The sequence below is a fragment of the Sinohyriopsis cumingii genome, chromosome 4 (assembly GCF_028554795.1).
Source record: "Sinohyriopsis cumingii isolate HCF-2022 chromosome 4, ASM2855479v2, whole genome shotgun sequence".
Taxonomy (NCBI): domain Eukaryota; kingdom Metazoa; phylum Mollusca; class Bivalvia; order Unionida; family Unionidae; genus Sinohyriopsis; species Sinohyriopsis cumingii.
The window spans coordinates 84873161-84890450 of record NC_142964.1 but is presented as its reverse complement, the minus strand read 5'-3'; the positions used below and the strand labels follow the sequence as shown (position 1 = coordinate 84890450).

Here is a 17290-nt window from a genome sequence, read left to right as displayed (position 1 = left end):
CATTATCCAATAATGAAAGGGACTGAGTTTGTTTTAAGGCAGCTGTAAGGAAATCTGCAGGATTATTCTGGCTTCAGAATATTCACAACCACCAACTGCAAGCAAGGCCTAAAAAGTAAGGCATCAGTAGACTTGGAAGATGAGGAGGAACTTCCAGAAAAGTAAGGACTGAAAGGATGTTTATCTCACCACTTTCTGGTCTTTTATTCACAACCTTTCAATCATCACTTTTTAACAATGAATATTTTATCGGAAGTAAAAGCGACAGTCTGCAGGATACTTTTCTGACAAATCCCAAAACCACAGAGAGCCCAATGAATATGTATGGAATTGCATCAGCACTTGTCTGTCCAACTCCTCCACAACTAAGTGATTAGAAGAGACTTCAACACTAACAGAAAGAAAAAATTGGACATTCTGGTTTCAGACAAGCAAGCATGGGCTACTGCCTAAGTGTCGAAACTTTGATGATATAAATCTTCTAATCTGATACAAAACTTTCTTGTAGCAGTATTAATTGGAAAGATAGAGATTCTGACTGGATTTACCAATTACATACTGTACAGCTGGTAGAGATCAGTATCTGTTTAAATGGAGTCCAGGCATTGTTAACTTAATGAGGAAGAACTTTCTTCTTTCCATTCTACTTTAATCTGCAATCGGCAAAAATAAAAGAAATTTCTGATCATTTGTTGAAAAAAAAAAATGTTTGACCTAGGGAACATAAGAGCATCAACTTTTGGCAGTTTTTTCAGAACACTGGTAAAGGACCCATTTACATGATCTTCTGACATTAGATAAGAACATTGCAGAAGTGAATTTGTCTATCCCACTGTTCTGCAATGTGGATTAAAGTGGCTTTCATGCCAGCTCGAAGCTCATTAGGAACATAGTCGCAACATCATTATTGGACTAGCATTGATAGCCATTTTCCAGTTTGCTAAAAAAGCAAACAGTGACCAGTGATTGGGAATCAATGGCTAGGATTGCTAAGGTTATCACAGAACTACACACCATTCAGTGGCAGATGCTTTGATGGCTTCTTCCAGTTCAAAATTTCTGAGATGAGATGACCGTCTTAACTCATCATCACTCAAATCACACCACGCCTTGATGCTTCATGCCACTCCTTTTGGGTCACACCTATTATTTGGTGGTAGGATAAAGGAAGTGAAGAGGCAAGCAGCACAAAACCATCAACTGACTATGCCTACTACACAGACATTCAGGCCAAATCAATCTTGGCCTCAAAGGAGAGTTGATCATATGCAAAGATTCAAGAGGTCAAATACTTATAGCAACAGCAGCAGTTTTGTCAGCAATCTAATTTCAGGAGACAACAGGCTCCTCAACATAGTAGACACATTGATAAAGGAGATAAGAAACAATGTCAGCATTGTTTCGCTCATTTGCCTGTGTTACAGGTTATTGAGCTCAAAGTCAGTTTCTAACAGTTAGGAGAAAGTCAATATAACAACCAGAGTAGTAGTTTTCATGTATCAGTGCTGTAACAAAGGTTGGATTATGGCAGGAATGCCTTTGGAAAAGTTGCAATCAGAAACTGCGATTTGTATGGATGCTAGTTCCTATGGTTGCTGTTTGCCATGTAGCGACACAGTTAGTGGCAGTTGGGGTCCCGAGGAATTTCCCTTTTATATCAACCATCTGAAAATGAAGTCAGTAATCATGGCCTTTTTATGTCTGGAGTGACCAACTTTGCAGGAAATTAGTTCTGAACTTGTTAGACAGTTCAGTGTTGGTGCCTTGCTCCTCAAACGAGGTGGAGGAGGTGGATCAAATTATTGATCTATGCATTCTGGTTTGGGAGTGTCTACACGGGTTTTCCCAGCTAAATATATCCATACAAATCAAACATTTTCCCTGGCAGGTTGAATGTCTTGGCCAATTCTCTCTCACGAAAGGGGCTAAGTCCTTAGTATGGAAGGGTCCCTTTATCATTTGATCTTTCATTTGATTTGCATCCAATGATAGACCTTTTTGCAACTAGATGGGACCACAAGCTGACCTGGAAGCATAGGCCATGTCCACACTGCACAGTATCGATCAGTTGGCCCTCCATTTTGAAGGTATATGCGGGAATATGTTGTATGTTTAGGGACCTGTGCAACATCAGCATCATTATCATTTTGTTTCTTATTCCAAAATCGGCCAATTTCTTTCTCTGGCTGTTCGAGGAGAAAATATTAGCTCATATTAGCTTTCTGATAGGCTTTAGTTTTGGCATGCAGAGTGAGCGAGTTAATGCCATTTCAGTGGATCTGACATATCTCTATTTTTCAGATTGGATGATTCCATGGTCTGAATGACACAACCAGGTTTTTCAGCCAAAAATAGGCTGTTGTCAGTGGGCAATCAAAGAGTCATCATGCACTCAGTTTCATCCATAGATAACTCTAGGGAAGTGACCATGTTAGACTCAGTTCATGCATTTAAGCATTTCCTGAAGTGCACAGAGGTCATGTGGCACAAAAATAGCTCTTTCTCGTGGTGAAGACTGGAAAATAGGATATCACTCCTCAAGCCCTTTCATTGTGGTTGAAGTGGTTTATTTATTAAAACACTAATTTTTTGTCTTTTTTTCATGAAGACTCATTTCAGCAGGCAGAAAGCGAATTTTCACAATTTGCTTAAAAATTTGCTTTTCTTATAAAACATTGACAAATTTCATCATCTAAAAGTAAAGAAATTCATGGCCTTAAAACAAATAATATAGTGTGAAATATAATTTCAAATTGTGTGAATGTTCTGCGGCTTTGTAGACCAGTGGTTCCCAACCTATTTTGTCTAAAAATAGTTTTTCTAAACCTCAGGATCCCAATTTCTTTTTCATATATACATTATGTATATCCTTTATGCTCTTTGTTAAAATTGTAAAGATTTTGAAATCCAGTAAATGTTAGAAGTGCAGTCAGTAATAATGTTGTTTTTGAATTTAGGTTATTGAACTGGTTTTCAAGGCTTTCCCAAAAGAAGGACCAGAAGTGTTTAGAAGTATACTGCCATCATTCTTCCAAGCAGTGCTGGACAAAGATGTAAGTTTCTTTGTTTCTAAAAAGATAGGAAGCAAATAAACTTTCTTTTTATATACATTTTTGAGGAAAAATGGAGGATGCTATTTTCTTTCCTGTTTAAAAGTTTAAACTTGTTTGACGTCAGCTTTTTCCTTTCTCACTCTGCAAATCAGATGTTAATATGAGTTTCAGTTGAAGGAAATCGGAGTTAGCCAGTGGTTAACCTTGGCTGGGCGGTTAATTCTGAACATGCTGTAACTATTGATGCTGTAACTATTGATGGAAACAGAGATTACTTAGGTGCAAAGTGAGTGTGTGTGTATGTGTGTATATATATATATATATATATATATATATATATATTTTTTTTTTTACACACACACACACACATATATATATATATATATATATATATATATATATATATATATATATATATATATATATATATATATAATGACCTTAAAACAAACAATATAGTGTGAAATATAATTTCAGTTTGTGTGAATGTTCTGTGTGTGTATATATATATATATATATACACACACACACACATAAATCGATTCTAATTATAGACTACAATAAACTTCCTGTACTACATGTACATGTTTATAAGTCAATCCATCTGTAAACTGCACAGGCCCAGATCTGCCATTGCATAAAACCCTGGCAGGTGTGGGTCTGTGCAGTTTGTTTGAAGTAATGGGTAGAGCAAGCAATATACACCTTGATCTGGACTCAACATATATGCAAGTATACATGGTAGTTTACATTTACTTTTCATTTTGTGCTTATCTCTGTTCTACTTTCAGGAGCATCCTGTAGTTAACTCCCTTTATCTTGCCATATTTGGAAGAATTATCCTACAGAATCAAGAGTTTATCTGGAAATTATTGGAAGAGATGTCACTGCAGTTGGGTAAAGATGTAGGTCAACTATTTTAGAATTTACCCAGTGTATGTACACATAAATAAATGTATATGAGATGGTTTTGTTGATGGAAACATGTCAAGAGTATTGTCTGAAATGGATCAGTTGATAGAGTACCATGTAGAGTTATGGAGGTCCAAGGCAGCATTTTTTGTACACGTTGATATTCGGTTGCAGTTGTGGAATTTCATGTACATAATTCAAGATCGATCATGATGCAGAGAAATGTTTGCTGTATTGGCTAAGTTAGAGGCACTTTTTCACAGAATTTGAATTTAAAAACATTTAACATTTTAGGAAATTATCAATAAGCCCAAAAAAAATTTGGTGTAATTGCTTACAGGTTTCATATTAGAAGAACATAGCAGTGAAAAAATCAACCTATTGTTAAATAAAAACTGTCATTTCATTGGTCTTTAAATTACTTTTTGTACAATATTGTACAAATTTAATTTTAGTGACAAATGGTTTCATTAAATTTACTATAATGTAATGCTTACATGTGATTTACAATAAGTATATTTGAATTTCTCTCCAGTAATAAATTAATTTTGTTTTAGTTTAAACATTTTATTGTCATTAACATATTACAAAATGATACAAACAAGTTTGCAAGAACATAAAAGTTTCTAATCATTATACAAAACAAAATATGTTAATTTTAAAATCTTAAATGCACAGTGAATGTGCAGTAATTGCAGCAAATGTTTGTTGTTGTAAAAGTGCTTTCAAATTCTCAATAATTCATCTGCATTGGTTTATGCATGCATTTAAAATTTTACAATGCATACTGCGAAGTTTTACTCAAATCTTTTGGGTATGTTGTATAGTGGACAGAGAGATTACAATATGCCCATTTTACAGTGGACAAGGGGATTACAATATACCAATTTGTATAGTGGACAGGAGGATTACTATACACCCATTTCATAGTGGTGAGAAGGATTACTATATAGCTCCTCTACAGTGGAGGGGGTATAGCAAATAGATCAATGTAGACAAAGCAACTTATATATTATGTGAAATATACATACTGATTTGCCAAACACACCAGATTTTAATGGGTGTGCTTGTTAATTTATATTGCACAAAGGCTCTAGAAATACTCATGACTCTGCTGATGAACCCCTATCTGCTAAGCCTCCAATGTACACTACAGTTTGCATGAAGCATGAATTGGTCAAAACAATTCACGTATGTACCTTGGTGCATACCTTCACAATCTAAAAGACCATTTTATTTGTTACAAAAAATACTCATAAATTACATTGCTTTATTTTGCATGTAAACAGTATATAACTCACAAGTGGTTGGCAGGTTTGACCACACATATGCTGAAATGTTAAAAGTCCTAATAAATGAACAGAACAAAGGCATGTTGCATCTTTGTGCAAATAGACTTTTCTGTAACAATGAAACCTTAAACCACAGCCCATATTGTTTAAATACATCCATAGAAAGTACAGCAAACTGTAGCTGTCAACAGCTCTGTAGAAGCAACATTATGTGACACATGTTTGAAAACTGGCTAAAGAATTCAAAAAACAAACTTAGCTAAGTGGATGCTATTTTGCATAGTAATATTCTCAGATTTCACCCATACACAAACATGTACATGCTCTTGATGGCACAATTATACATACCCACAGTAATCAAAATTGTTTCCAGACATCATGTCATTAAAACTACAAGCTTGATCATATCAAATTTTTAACCAGTTTGATCAAAATGTACTAAGAAGGAAAACTACCATGATGGCAGCAGCAGGGAAGTTCTACAGACCAGACTCCCAGACCAAATAAAGCCTCCTACAAGAACTTTCTCCGTAGAAGCCTCAGATTTCAAAAATAAGCCTTCCCACGAAAAATAATTTGCGTAAATTCGTTCCCGATTGCAATTTTTGTGAGCAAAATCAATGATTCTGGACAAGTAAAAAACAAAGATTTTGGGGGGGGGGGAAATTTATTCTGGTGTCGACAAAGTTTGCGAAGATTTGGCTGCTGATCCTAATTTTACCTCGCATTAAAACAATATAGTTGAAAATAATATGAGTCCGAAAGCTAGTACAGTTGGAGAGCCTCATTCTGCCAGATTAGCGCGAGAGCAATTAGCGGCATTAAAGAAGCTTATCCCGACAAAACAATTATTTAAGAGAAATGTTCGTGGTTACGAAGATGTACAACATGGAATTGCCGAGGTATCATCGAAATGGTTGAAGCCAGTTACCGGAACAATCGAGCAAGTTGTATTTGGCGACGAAAAAGATCCAGATACCAGGAAAAAGGGAATTTTTCCCATGTTGAAAGGTATTGAGGAACAATCACGAACATTACCCGATCGATTAGCAATAGCAGCAGCACAACAGGGGCAACTTGCAATTGATTCTGGAGCAAGTAAAGGAAAACCTGGAAGAGGAAAAACTGTAATGATAAAAGGAAAATATAATATCGATAATTTAAGAGAAAATTTCACCGATGAGGGATGGGAAATAATATCACAACCGCTCTCGACACTGTATAATATAGATGAAATTGGCCAATTTGCGGAAGATTATTTTAGCAATCGAAATACATTTCTGACTGCAATAGGAAAAAAAAAATATGCAACTCGCGACAGTTGGTATGACATGGTATATAAAGTTTACACAGAAACAACATCAATAAGGAAGACAACGGATCCGCGTTACAGGAGATATATATCTGCAGCAAGAGATACACAAAAATATAATATGGAGCAAGCGAAAGAAAGAAAACAACAGGAAAAAGAAGAAAAGAAGAAAGCGAAAGAAAGAAAACAACAGGAAAAGGAAGAAAAAGCTAAAACACGGAAGAGAAAAGTAATACCACAGGAAGAGGATATTCAACCACAGGAACCAATAATTCAACTAGAGGAATTAGGAGCTAGACCAAAAGAAAAAATTACACCTCAGAAAAAAGAGAGAAAATCAAGAAGGAAAAAAGAAGATATTCAACCACAGGCACCGATAGTTAAACCAGCAGAACCTAAAGAACAATTTTCCGAAGATATAGGAATGAAGGAAGAATATGAACTTCCTCCAAGCTTAATTGATACTAGAATATCCGCTGATAACTATTTGAAAAAGAACTTGTTGCATTTACTCAGTAACTATGATTCAAAAATTCAGATGGCTGCGGATAATTCTCTGGAAAATAAAAGATTTTTATTGAAAAAAGATATTGCTGATAAAGTCGAAGAAGTTGATTGGCTGGCTATAATTTATTTTGGTACTTTAGGAAAACCAATAAAATATTCTGATGAAAATTTTACAAAATTTATATCGGATGTTGGTGAATACAAATTAATGAAGATAAGGACAATTTCATCACCTACAATGGCGAGTGATACGTTAATCTCCCAGTTCCCCCCCCCTTCCTTCCACCCCCCTTCAGAATCATCACCCCCCCGCTCCAGTGAATACCAAGACATTAAAAAACCGTATGACCCGACAATCTGGAAGAGTCCCGTACTTTCCCCCAAAGTAAGATGGGGTATTGATCCAACAGAGGGTTGGTTTTTTAAGGGTTCCCCCCCTTCACCTCTACAAATTTATTCACCACTGTCGTCTGATTCGTCAGGTCCATCGTCAGATGAAACAAAACCAAAGACAGGAAGCGGATATACCATTTGCCCTGACAGTGTTGTCAACGATGTATCTCGCCTCGAGGTATTAATCGGAGGAAAACGAGCCGGAAATAACTCTCGCGAAGTAATCAACGAAGCCTCAGATATTTGTCAGCGATTATTCCGCGGTGGCATCATTAATTCTCACATTTACAAGGAACTTGTCGATGAGCTCATCGATTAAAACAACACAATTGAAATAACATGATTGTTCACAAACATCAGCGCAGACCCAAACAGGTCCGCATAGTAAACTCTAGATTGCCCGTGTACAAATATATTCACGGTAATGGATTCGGCGATATCATTGGAAGTCTCGTTACGCGAGTAATACCTAAAATCGGACCCGTGATCAAACAGTTCGGGTTAAAAGCAATAGGAAAGATCGGCGAGACTGCCATTTCTGGTATCGGTAATTTGGCCAGTAAAGGCTTCAATGTTGTCAAAAGTAAAATATTAAATTTAATGCGCAAAAAACAACCCGTCAAATTACCTAGCACCAGAGAAATGCCGCCCGAAGTCAGTAAAGCCATAAACGACGCAGCAAATAAAAAAATAAATGATCTCACAAGGGAAGTTGCTAAGACAAATATAGCGCAGGAAGTTGCTAAGACAAATCTCGCAAATGAAGTTGCTAATACAAGCTTCATTTCAGGTAGTGGTCTTCGTTTTAGATGATATTCTTAATAATAAATGTTCGCACAAGTGTCAAATGAAGTGTTCGACATGGACGAGCCTGTAGGCAGAGACACATCCGTGCGAGATTTCCAGTATTTCTCGTACGATGCAGTTGAACCAAATACAAATAATCGCTTGGAAATTCAAGTCCACGATACAACAAGATATTTTCTTCCATCTGAGGCATATATCGAGGTTGTTGGGAGAATTGTTAGGACAAATAATATCGCCTATGGAGCAGATTTTAAAGTAGGATTCGTTAACAACGGCATCATGGCTTTATTCAAGAGCGCCACTTATATGATCGATGGAAGAGAAATAGAGTCAATTACAGGTAACGTTGATTTAGCAACGACGATAATAGGCCTGGCCAGATACTCGGATGATTTTACCAGGTCGGCCGGTCCTAGTATGATGTTCGCCAAAGATAATTCTGATCACGCTGATCATGTCCAGTATTTGCGCAGACGACCGAACGAACATGCTAACGCTGCCAATATTGCTGACGTCGAAGCTGTATTGGTAAACACCAATCCCGATTATAACCTTGGATTTGCCACGTGGAAATTCATGTTGACTGGCAATGAACAAAGATTCTCCTGTGCAATTCCGTTATCTCACATTTTTGGATTTTGCAGACATTTCAGAAAAGTTATTTATGGAGCAAAACACACGATAACTTTCATTCGAGACGCCACTGGTGATGACAAAGCCATCTGGAGAGAAGCAGGCGCAGGTGCAGGTGATGCAGGCAAGGTAATCCTAAACAAATTTACCTTGTGGATGCCAGCGATAGTTCCATCGATGATCGAGGAAGAAAAATTATTATCATTCATGAATCAAGGCGGAAAATCCGTCATGTCCTGGTTGACAACGATGACCGACTCCTGTGATGTTAATATCAACGGAATATTTACCTGGCGAATTGCGTCACAACAGGGCGCTTCGGCACCTAGACACATCTTTGTTGCTCTTCAAGCCGCAAACAGATACGATCAAGAACACAGTCATATGATATTCGATCAATTCGAGGCAACAAACGTTTCACTGAGAATAAACGGCCAACAGGAACCATCAGAGGAAATATCAATTGATTTTGCCAACTATTCGACGGCCCGCGCGTATCATCGCTTGCTAAGTTTCATGGGTCGCGATCAAAATATCGATACCGGATTGCAAATATCACAGCTGGATTTTAATAAATTTTATCCCATCTATTACTTTTCCTTGGAACATCTCGACTTGGTAAAACAATCCGTTGTCGATATCCATTTCAAAGCCAGAATTAACACAGGTGGAAATGCAAGAGCCATCGCGGTGATTCTCGGTGATAGAACAATGATCCTGGAAGGCATCAGCGGCAGAATGAGAGTCATCGATGCTCCTGTCGAGAATATGTGACAAATTCCAAATTTAGACTAAGCGGTTATTAATATGCCATACGAACACGTCAGTGTAACTCTGACCCCGGGTCAGATGAAAAAACTCCAATCAGCAATAACAGCGCGAAGAGGTTTGAAATTAACCTTGAAAAACGATCAAATTCATGGTGGACCTAACAAACTATCGCTAACTAGAAGTCAACGTGAAAGATTTACCAAGGCCAAATCAGCGAATTCCGGTGTTCATGTGAGTCTCTCCATAGGCGCCATCAGAGACATGGTCAAAACAGGCGGCATTTTCCCTCTGTTAGCTGCTCTTCCAGCGCTATTAACTGGGATTCTTCCGGCGGCCGCAAAAGCAATAGGAGTAGGTGCGCTCGGAGGTATAGGTTCCAAATTAGCACAAAAAGTGATGGGAGGAAGATACGGTAAAAAAAAGGGAGACGGCCTTTATCTAAGACGCCCCCCATACGGATCCGGCCTAAGTCGAGTCTACCAGCCTCAAATTTAGATTTGATCAGCGAAGCAAAGAAAAAAAAATAAAATTTTTCAGAGGCGTATTTATGCGAGATCAACTACCAGACAAACCAAACCCTACCGAGACAGGAATAATAAATCTCGATAAAAATACCGGCCCTGGCACGCACTGGGTTGCCTACGCGATTAATCCTCGCGAAGTTATTTACTTTGACTCGTATGGATTAGCACCACCGAAAGAATTTATCAACTACATGTCTTCGTTGAATATTCCGATTTGGTATTCGACACTTCCAACACAAACATTAGCGGATCCACCGATATGCGGCTCGGAGTCAATTAATGTTCTTGATGCAATTTCAAAATCATCCGGCCCTTATAACAAAATTGTATTTGAATATACCGTAGATAAATATCATGGTTGACATTTACGGTAGATCCCTCTTCAGGAAGGAAAAAACAGAAACAGGCGACATCGATACATCAAAATTTGCAACCAAGAGTGATATTAACAATCTCCTATCACTGTCAGAGGTAGATCCTGGCGAAGTTGCTGTTTTTCAAAATACCGAGGGAAGATTACACACCAGCAACGTGAAAATAACTGATATAATCAAGCGAGAAGAATATAATGATCATATCAGTCAATTTACTCGTCAATCGGAGATGGTATTAAAATCTATTGCTGATATTACCGATATCATCGCGGAGTTACCCCTGAAGGCCAATATCGCGGATGTGGAAAAATCCGACAAAGAGCTATCAGCGGCGATGCTTCTAAAGTCCGATAAGGCATCACAGGATGATTTTCATGACAGAGTGACAAAAAGATTTAGCAAGCTAAATAATGATATTAAAAAACTCGAGGAGGTATCAAGTAAACTTGGTAAAAAACTCGACGAGGATATAAAAAAGTTCATCGATACCTCCTCAACTACACACAGCGATCTCATCGAGAGAGTAAAATCCATCAACGAGGAAATTACCAAAATAAATACCGCGATGGGCCAGAAAATCGATAAAAAAACCATCGACGATCTCAACAAGGATATTACTAAAATCAACGATGAAATTACTAGTATTCATGGCGAAATTATCGGAGTAAATATCGCGATGAGTCAGAAAACAACAATCGACGATCTCAACAAAAAAATCAGCAAGGAAATTAATAAACTCAGCGATCTTGTTATTCCCGAATTTACCAAGGGGGTTAACGTGATACGTGAATCGATAGATGAGAAAATAAAAAAAATCAACGATGAAATTAACGTGGTACGTGAATTAGCGCGTCAAAAGTTAGATGCATCAGTGTACGACGGAGAAATTAAAGATTATAACGCGAAACTTCTCGACGCAACTACAAAAATTAACGATATTAACACAAAAATATCATCAATGAATCTTGGAAGATTATCGCGTATTTATACACCAGTGGAATTAATGACAGAAGATACTAGTTATTATATATCACTTGTGGTACAAACACAAAAATTCAAATGGACGCCCGAAGGAAATCTTAGTACTTTTGTCGCGCCGTTTGATGGCGTATATCGAGTAAATTTTATTTCCAAGATAAAATTCAAGGTAACAACCAGATTTCATGAAATTCATGAATATTATCCTGGATTTTTTATTATTTTCATGGAGAAAAATGCCAGGGAAATATTTACATCAGAACCACCAGATAGAACCACGACAGAACCAACATCTCAATATATGATTATCGAGTATTTATCACATTGAATCCAATTAGTCAGGTAAATTAATAATAAATGACCGCATCGGATTACCGATACAATCAGGCGCGTTCATGGCAGGATTCGCTAAAAAAGCTCCTCGACGAATATCAAACAAAAATAAAAAAATACCAGCGTAGATTAGTTATCATTGACGTCGCTGTGTACGCGGTATCCGCGGTAGTTGCCGGCGCGGGAATAATTTTATCCGCGGTAACAACAATCGCGCCGATCGTAGCAACGATAATAATCTCGTCGACAACGACAATCGCTGGTGTTCTCAATATCGTAGCGAAAAAGATATCCTCGTGCACGAGTGAAAAGTTATCATTGTACAAGAATAAATTATCCCAGGTCAACGACTTGTATTCGAAATTATCATCGCTGCTTTCCGAGAGTCTCAACGATGGCGTTATCTCCGATCCAGAATTTTCGGCAATGATCAGTATTTACTCGGAGATTGAACAAATGAATATTAATAATGTCCGAACTAGCCCAGATCGTGACAAACACGACACCGCCGACAACAACGTTAATATCGCTAAGTTCAACGAAGCCAGAATTTAGCATTAATTTTCCAACACCAATCAGCGTCAAAGAAATTGCATTAACGCAGCTGCGTGTCTACAACAGTTGGCCTAATGTTAGATCGAAATCATTCGGCAGATTATTATCAAACAATTCACTTGTTTTTGCCAACAAAAACAAACCCGATGGAACACCTGATTGGATCGTCGTTGGCATACCAACAGGCAGTTATGAAATTGAGCAACTAGGTAAGGAATTTACCAGTAGAATATCAAATATAACCGGCGATGCTACTCCGGGAATAAAGATATCTGCGCACGATCCAACACTGTCATCGATGATAGAAGTGAAATCACCGTACATGGTAGATATTTACCAATCATCGATTAGGACCATATTAGGTTGGCCTGAAATCGCACCTCTGGCAAAACCAGAAAAACCAGATGTTTTTATTCCAGGTTTTCACGAGGAAGCTCCTCCAGAGCAACCGGAACCAAAAAAAGAAGATTTTACCACCGACGAAGGATGGTATGGAGATATCAAACACAAGACTCTGATCCACAGCGCCATCAACCTCATAAATAACCACAAATTTAACCTGGTAATGTTCGCTTTTACTTTTAGGGACGAAAAAATTCTCTCGTGGTTGCCTCTTCCTAAAATTCCCCCCGGCGTGGAAATCTTCGACGCTACCCACATTAACAGGATAATAGCCCCCATAGACGGTATCTTGGTAAGAAGAACCCTCGACGAATTTATTCAAGAACATAAATTACAATTAAATTTATTGCGGGAATCCTTTCATGAATGCATCTTAAATAAATCAGGCTCATGTAGCGAAATTATCGGACGAGTGAAGATTTTAAATCAACTTGCGAATGATGTTGAATATTATCATGGTATGTTTATTCAGGCGATAGTCGACGATATATCAATTGCCGATTATGTTCTTCCTATTAGCAAATTCGAGTTGATCAGAAATTCAGGAGAAAAACAAAAATTCATGAGAGTATTTGGATTAACCGAGGAAACGCTACCAAATTTCAAATTTCCCGATTATGATGTTGATAAAATGAGAAAATCTGTTACTGATACCATCGATGATTTATTTCCGAAGTTACATGCCGCGTTGACTAAAAAAGTACAATCAGAATTGATTCTCAAACACAATAATGATCCTGCCGGGCAAGGGCGGCATATCTCGCCAGGTATCGTTAACATAACGGAAGTTATCGCGATTTATCTTCATGCGGATGTTGTCGAGGGCAGCTACAATGTTGATTCGTCAGAGTCAAATCAGGCGCAGCAGGGATTTATATTGTATTCGTTTTCACCTAGCGCTTCTCCTGGTTATTTGATAATAAAGGAGCCAGTGAATCCGTTTTACCTAAGATGTCATAATCGATTGTTGTCAAGGATAAATTTCAAACTAACAGATCAGAAAGGAAATTTGCTTGATATACGCGGGGAAACGATAAGTATCAATCTGCTGGTAAAATCGTGAGAATCGCAGATTTTTTGAATCTGTACACCAGGGAAAAATGGGCCAAAAAAATAAATAAAAACCGGGGAAATTTTCAAAATTGGAAGATTTTTTTAATTTTTGTTTTTTTTTTTGTTTGCGGAAATCTTCAGGAAAATTCAAGGATCAGAAATTTCCTTGGCCTTGCTCTCATCGACAAGTTTTTTCAGTTGTCTGACACGCGAGCTTATAATTTTTTTTGATTCATATGCATCCGATAAAATCAACCTAGCTTTTTCCACTAGCGTAGATAATTTAACAAAATCCTCGATTTGATCATCGCTGACAGTCGCAAGTGATTGATACATGGCAATTTGGATCTTTTTTATTAATTTGTACTCTGACGGCAGCGTGTATTTGTATTCGAGTTTTCCCTGAACAATCGTCTCGAATTCGGATCGAATTTTATTCGTGTCTAGATCCGATGGAAGATTTATTTTTTTCTTTCTCAGATCATCGATGGCTTCGATGATGTTATTTATATTTTCTTCGTCCATATATAATTTTTGTAATATTCAATTAATTTTCTTCGGATATTATCGGAATATAGTAAAACTCGATCCATTCGCCAAATTCATAGGAAAATGCTGCGTTGATTATTTTTTCTGCCGCGCGTTGCACCGATGCTTGATTAATACCAAAATACCTTGCGGCGGCGTTCATCGACGTGAAAAAAATATCTTCATTTGTTTCTCGATTTAATGATTTTACCGCCTTAGCTGATCGATATCCGCCATTAAATTTACAATTTACACTTTGAGTTACAGCCCGGAGATTGGATAGTTTGTTGTTAAGTTTATTTCCGTCAATGTGGTCGATAACAAGACCGATTTTTATTGGTCCGTGATAACACTCGTATACGAACCTGTGACAGAAATAAGTCGTATATCTTCGTTTTTTATCATTACCGATGGTAATTTTGAGATATCCAAATCTATTAACACTACCGACTTGATTTTTCGTTTTGATATTTCTGACAACACCATCCGAAGATGCTTCATATCCATCAATGGTTGGATGAGATCTATACTCGTGCGTGATTGTTGCTGGAGGAATCGTCGATTTCAGTTCCATATACAATATTCTGTTTGTTTAAATCGTAATTTGCCTTGAATCGATTAATATAATCTTCTTCGCAAGTTATTATCGACGAGGATCTTTTTTCATAATATCGGCGCAATTCTCGATAATTTTTCCCTCCACAGGATAAACACAATCGAGTCTTTCCTCGAGTGCCAACTTGGCAAACTAAACACCGTTGTGGTCCTTTACTGCCTCGTCGAATCGCATATATGTGAGCACCACAATAATCGCCTCTGCAGGATTTGTCGCATGATTTTGTTGATCCGATTGGTATCCACGAACATTTATTCATTATAATTTAAACATTTGTCTAAAATATAATAATGGATGCATTTGATCTTGATGAGGCAGAATATATCATTCCTGAGGTTGATCGTGCCAAAAAAGAATTTTTCGATGATGGAGCGGTTCACACTTGGTCGACATGGAAAACTAACTCTGTTGATGCTACGATGAATCTGGAGCGAGCGAAGAAGATAATCGAGCACATAAAATTCGAACACAAGGAAGAACGATTTATCTTTGGAATAAAATTTATTGCACAAATGCCTGACGACACTTGGATTATTCGCGATAAACGAGATCCAGTGCGTGGCAGTAAGAAAAACGTCGTTCTTGATAAAAATTCGAAGCCAGGATTATTATTGGGAATTGACGGTCCTTATTATGCCAGGGCATATCCTTCTAGCGCTGTTGTTTATGGAATTTATCGGCTAAATAATAATCCCGACATGAAAAATCTACCTGCGATGAAAGAATCACCGATGATAAATTGCGTGGCTGAGCGTGTTATCGAGCACATGAAAAACGCTCGTCGTGGATCTGGTCTGACCCAGTTGAGGTTGGATAAAATTAACTCATGGGCGAAGACAGTTGTTGATGGCGCATCGATTGACGATGTTGCTGTGTTGAGCAAGAAACTTAAATTTCCTATTACCGTGAAAACGCTATCGGGAGAAATATTATATTCGTCGCCGTATAGATCTCGAGGAGTACCAATCGAAATTGTTGATCATAATTCACATGCGTGGTCGCAGTCGGTAATGATATTCCCGCGAGATCGTGTTGTTAAATTTTATCCCACAGATAGTAAATCTGCGGATGGCGCAAAAGACAATTCCGATGCTATGTTCAGATATATCAAAATATTAGCCGCATCTGATCCGATATCGGTTTGGTTATTCTCGAGCGAAGAAAAATACGATCAGTTTATATTGCCGCGAGGAGATATTTACCGTGATGAAAAATTGCATGAATCGATGAGAAATATCGCGGTGAAATATTCGTCAAATCCTGATCAGTTATTAACGAATTGTTTTACGGTTCCGTCTGTTGCTGCTCACGCTGCCAGAGAAAGAAATTCGTGGAAACCTACGAGAAACGAATACCTCACTGATATTCAACTTAGTTGTATCGAATACGGCCATGGCGGATTGTGGAATACCAAATATTATTTCGAAGATATGATATCCGTTGACATGAGCGCGTGCTATCCTGGAAGTTTCCTTGGATATGGTGATTGTGCGGATTATTTTGCTAAATTTGGCCATCCCACCAACGAAATGACAAGGGTAGCAATTAACGGACCGTTGCCTGATTTTGTCATGACGGGATTCGCTTATGTTACTTCATTCGAGTTTGCTGAAAATTTACATAAAATTTGTTATATTTGGTTCGGTCGGCATTTATCTCAACGCAGATGGGTCCCTACGGTGTTGTTGAGATATATGCTGGATTCGTCAATGTTAGTATCGTTGACGGTGAGTGAGGCGATTATATCATACAGGAAACAAACTGAAGTGTGGTTGCCGACGGATTGTGAAAACGCGAAAGATATCGGAAGAAAAATAATTGGCAAATTTACTCAAGGAGGATCCGTTGATCATAAACACCGACACGCTAGGTTGTTTATCAACGATGCCGAAATGGACTTTATTATTGCCGATACGGTATCACGAGGAATATTCTGCAACAGAGAAAATATTATTATTGACGGAGAAAAGTTAGGTACCGTAATTAGTTACCTTGACGGAGAATCAGCGCAGTATACGCATTTGAGATCATCGATGCTCGCTTATGTGAGTATAAATTTACTGTCGATGATAAATAAATTTTCTGATATCGCGGTAAGGGTCGCAACGGACTCGTTTTATATCGATAAGAAATACCAGTATAGGCTGGATAATTTAATCGCTGATGGTTCTTGGGGAACTTGGAGGATAAAAAACGAGGATATCCTAGATTACTGTGAGGACGCCGATGTCGAAGATTGCGATAAAT

The 17290-nt window shown here is 37.8% G+C and overlaps 1 protein-coding gene across 1 annotated transcript in view; it reads left to right on the top strand.

Annotated features, from left to right (window-relative positions):
* Positions 1-17290, top strand: part of LOC149801580 (importin-11-like) — a 128595-nt gene that overhangs the window by 91329 nt on the left and 19976 nt on the right. The window contains exons 22-23 of the mRNA XM_089955813.1: positions 2958-3053; positions 3845-3958. Of these exons, the coding sequence (XP_089811939.1) occupies positions 2958-3053; positions 3845-3958 (210 nt within the window). The remainder of the gene's footprint in view (positions 1-2957; positions 3054-3844; positions 3959-17290) is intronic.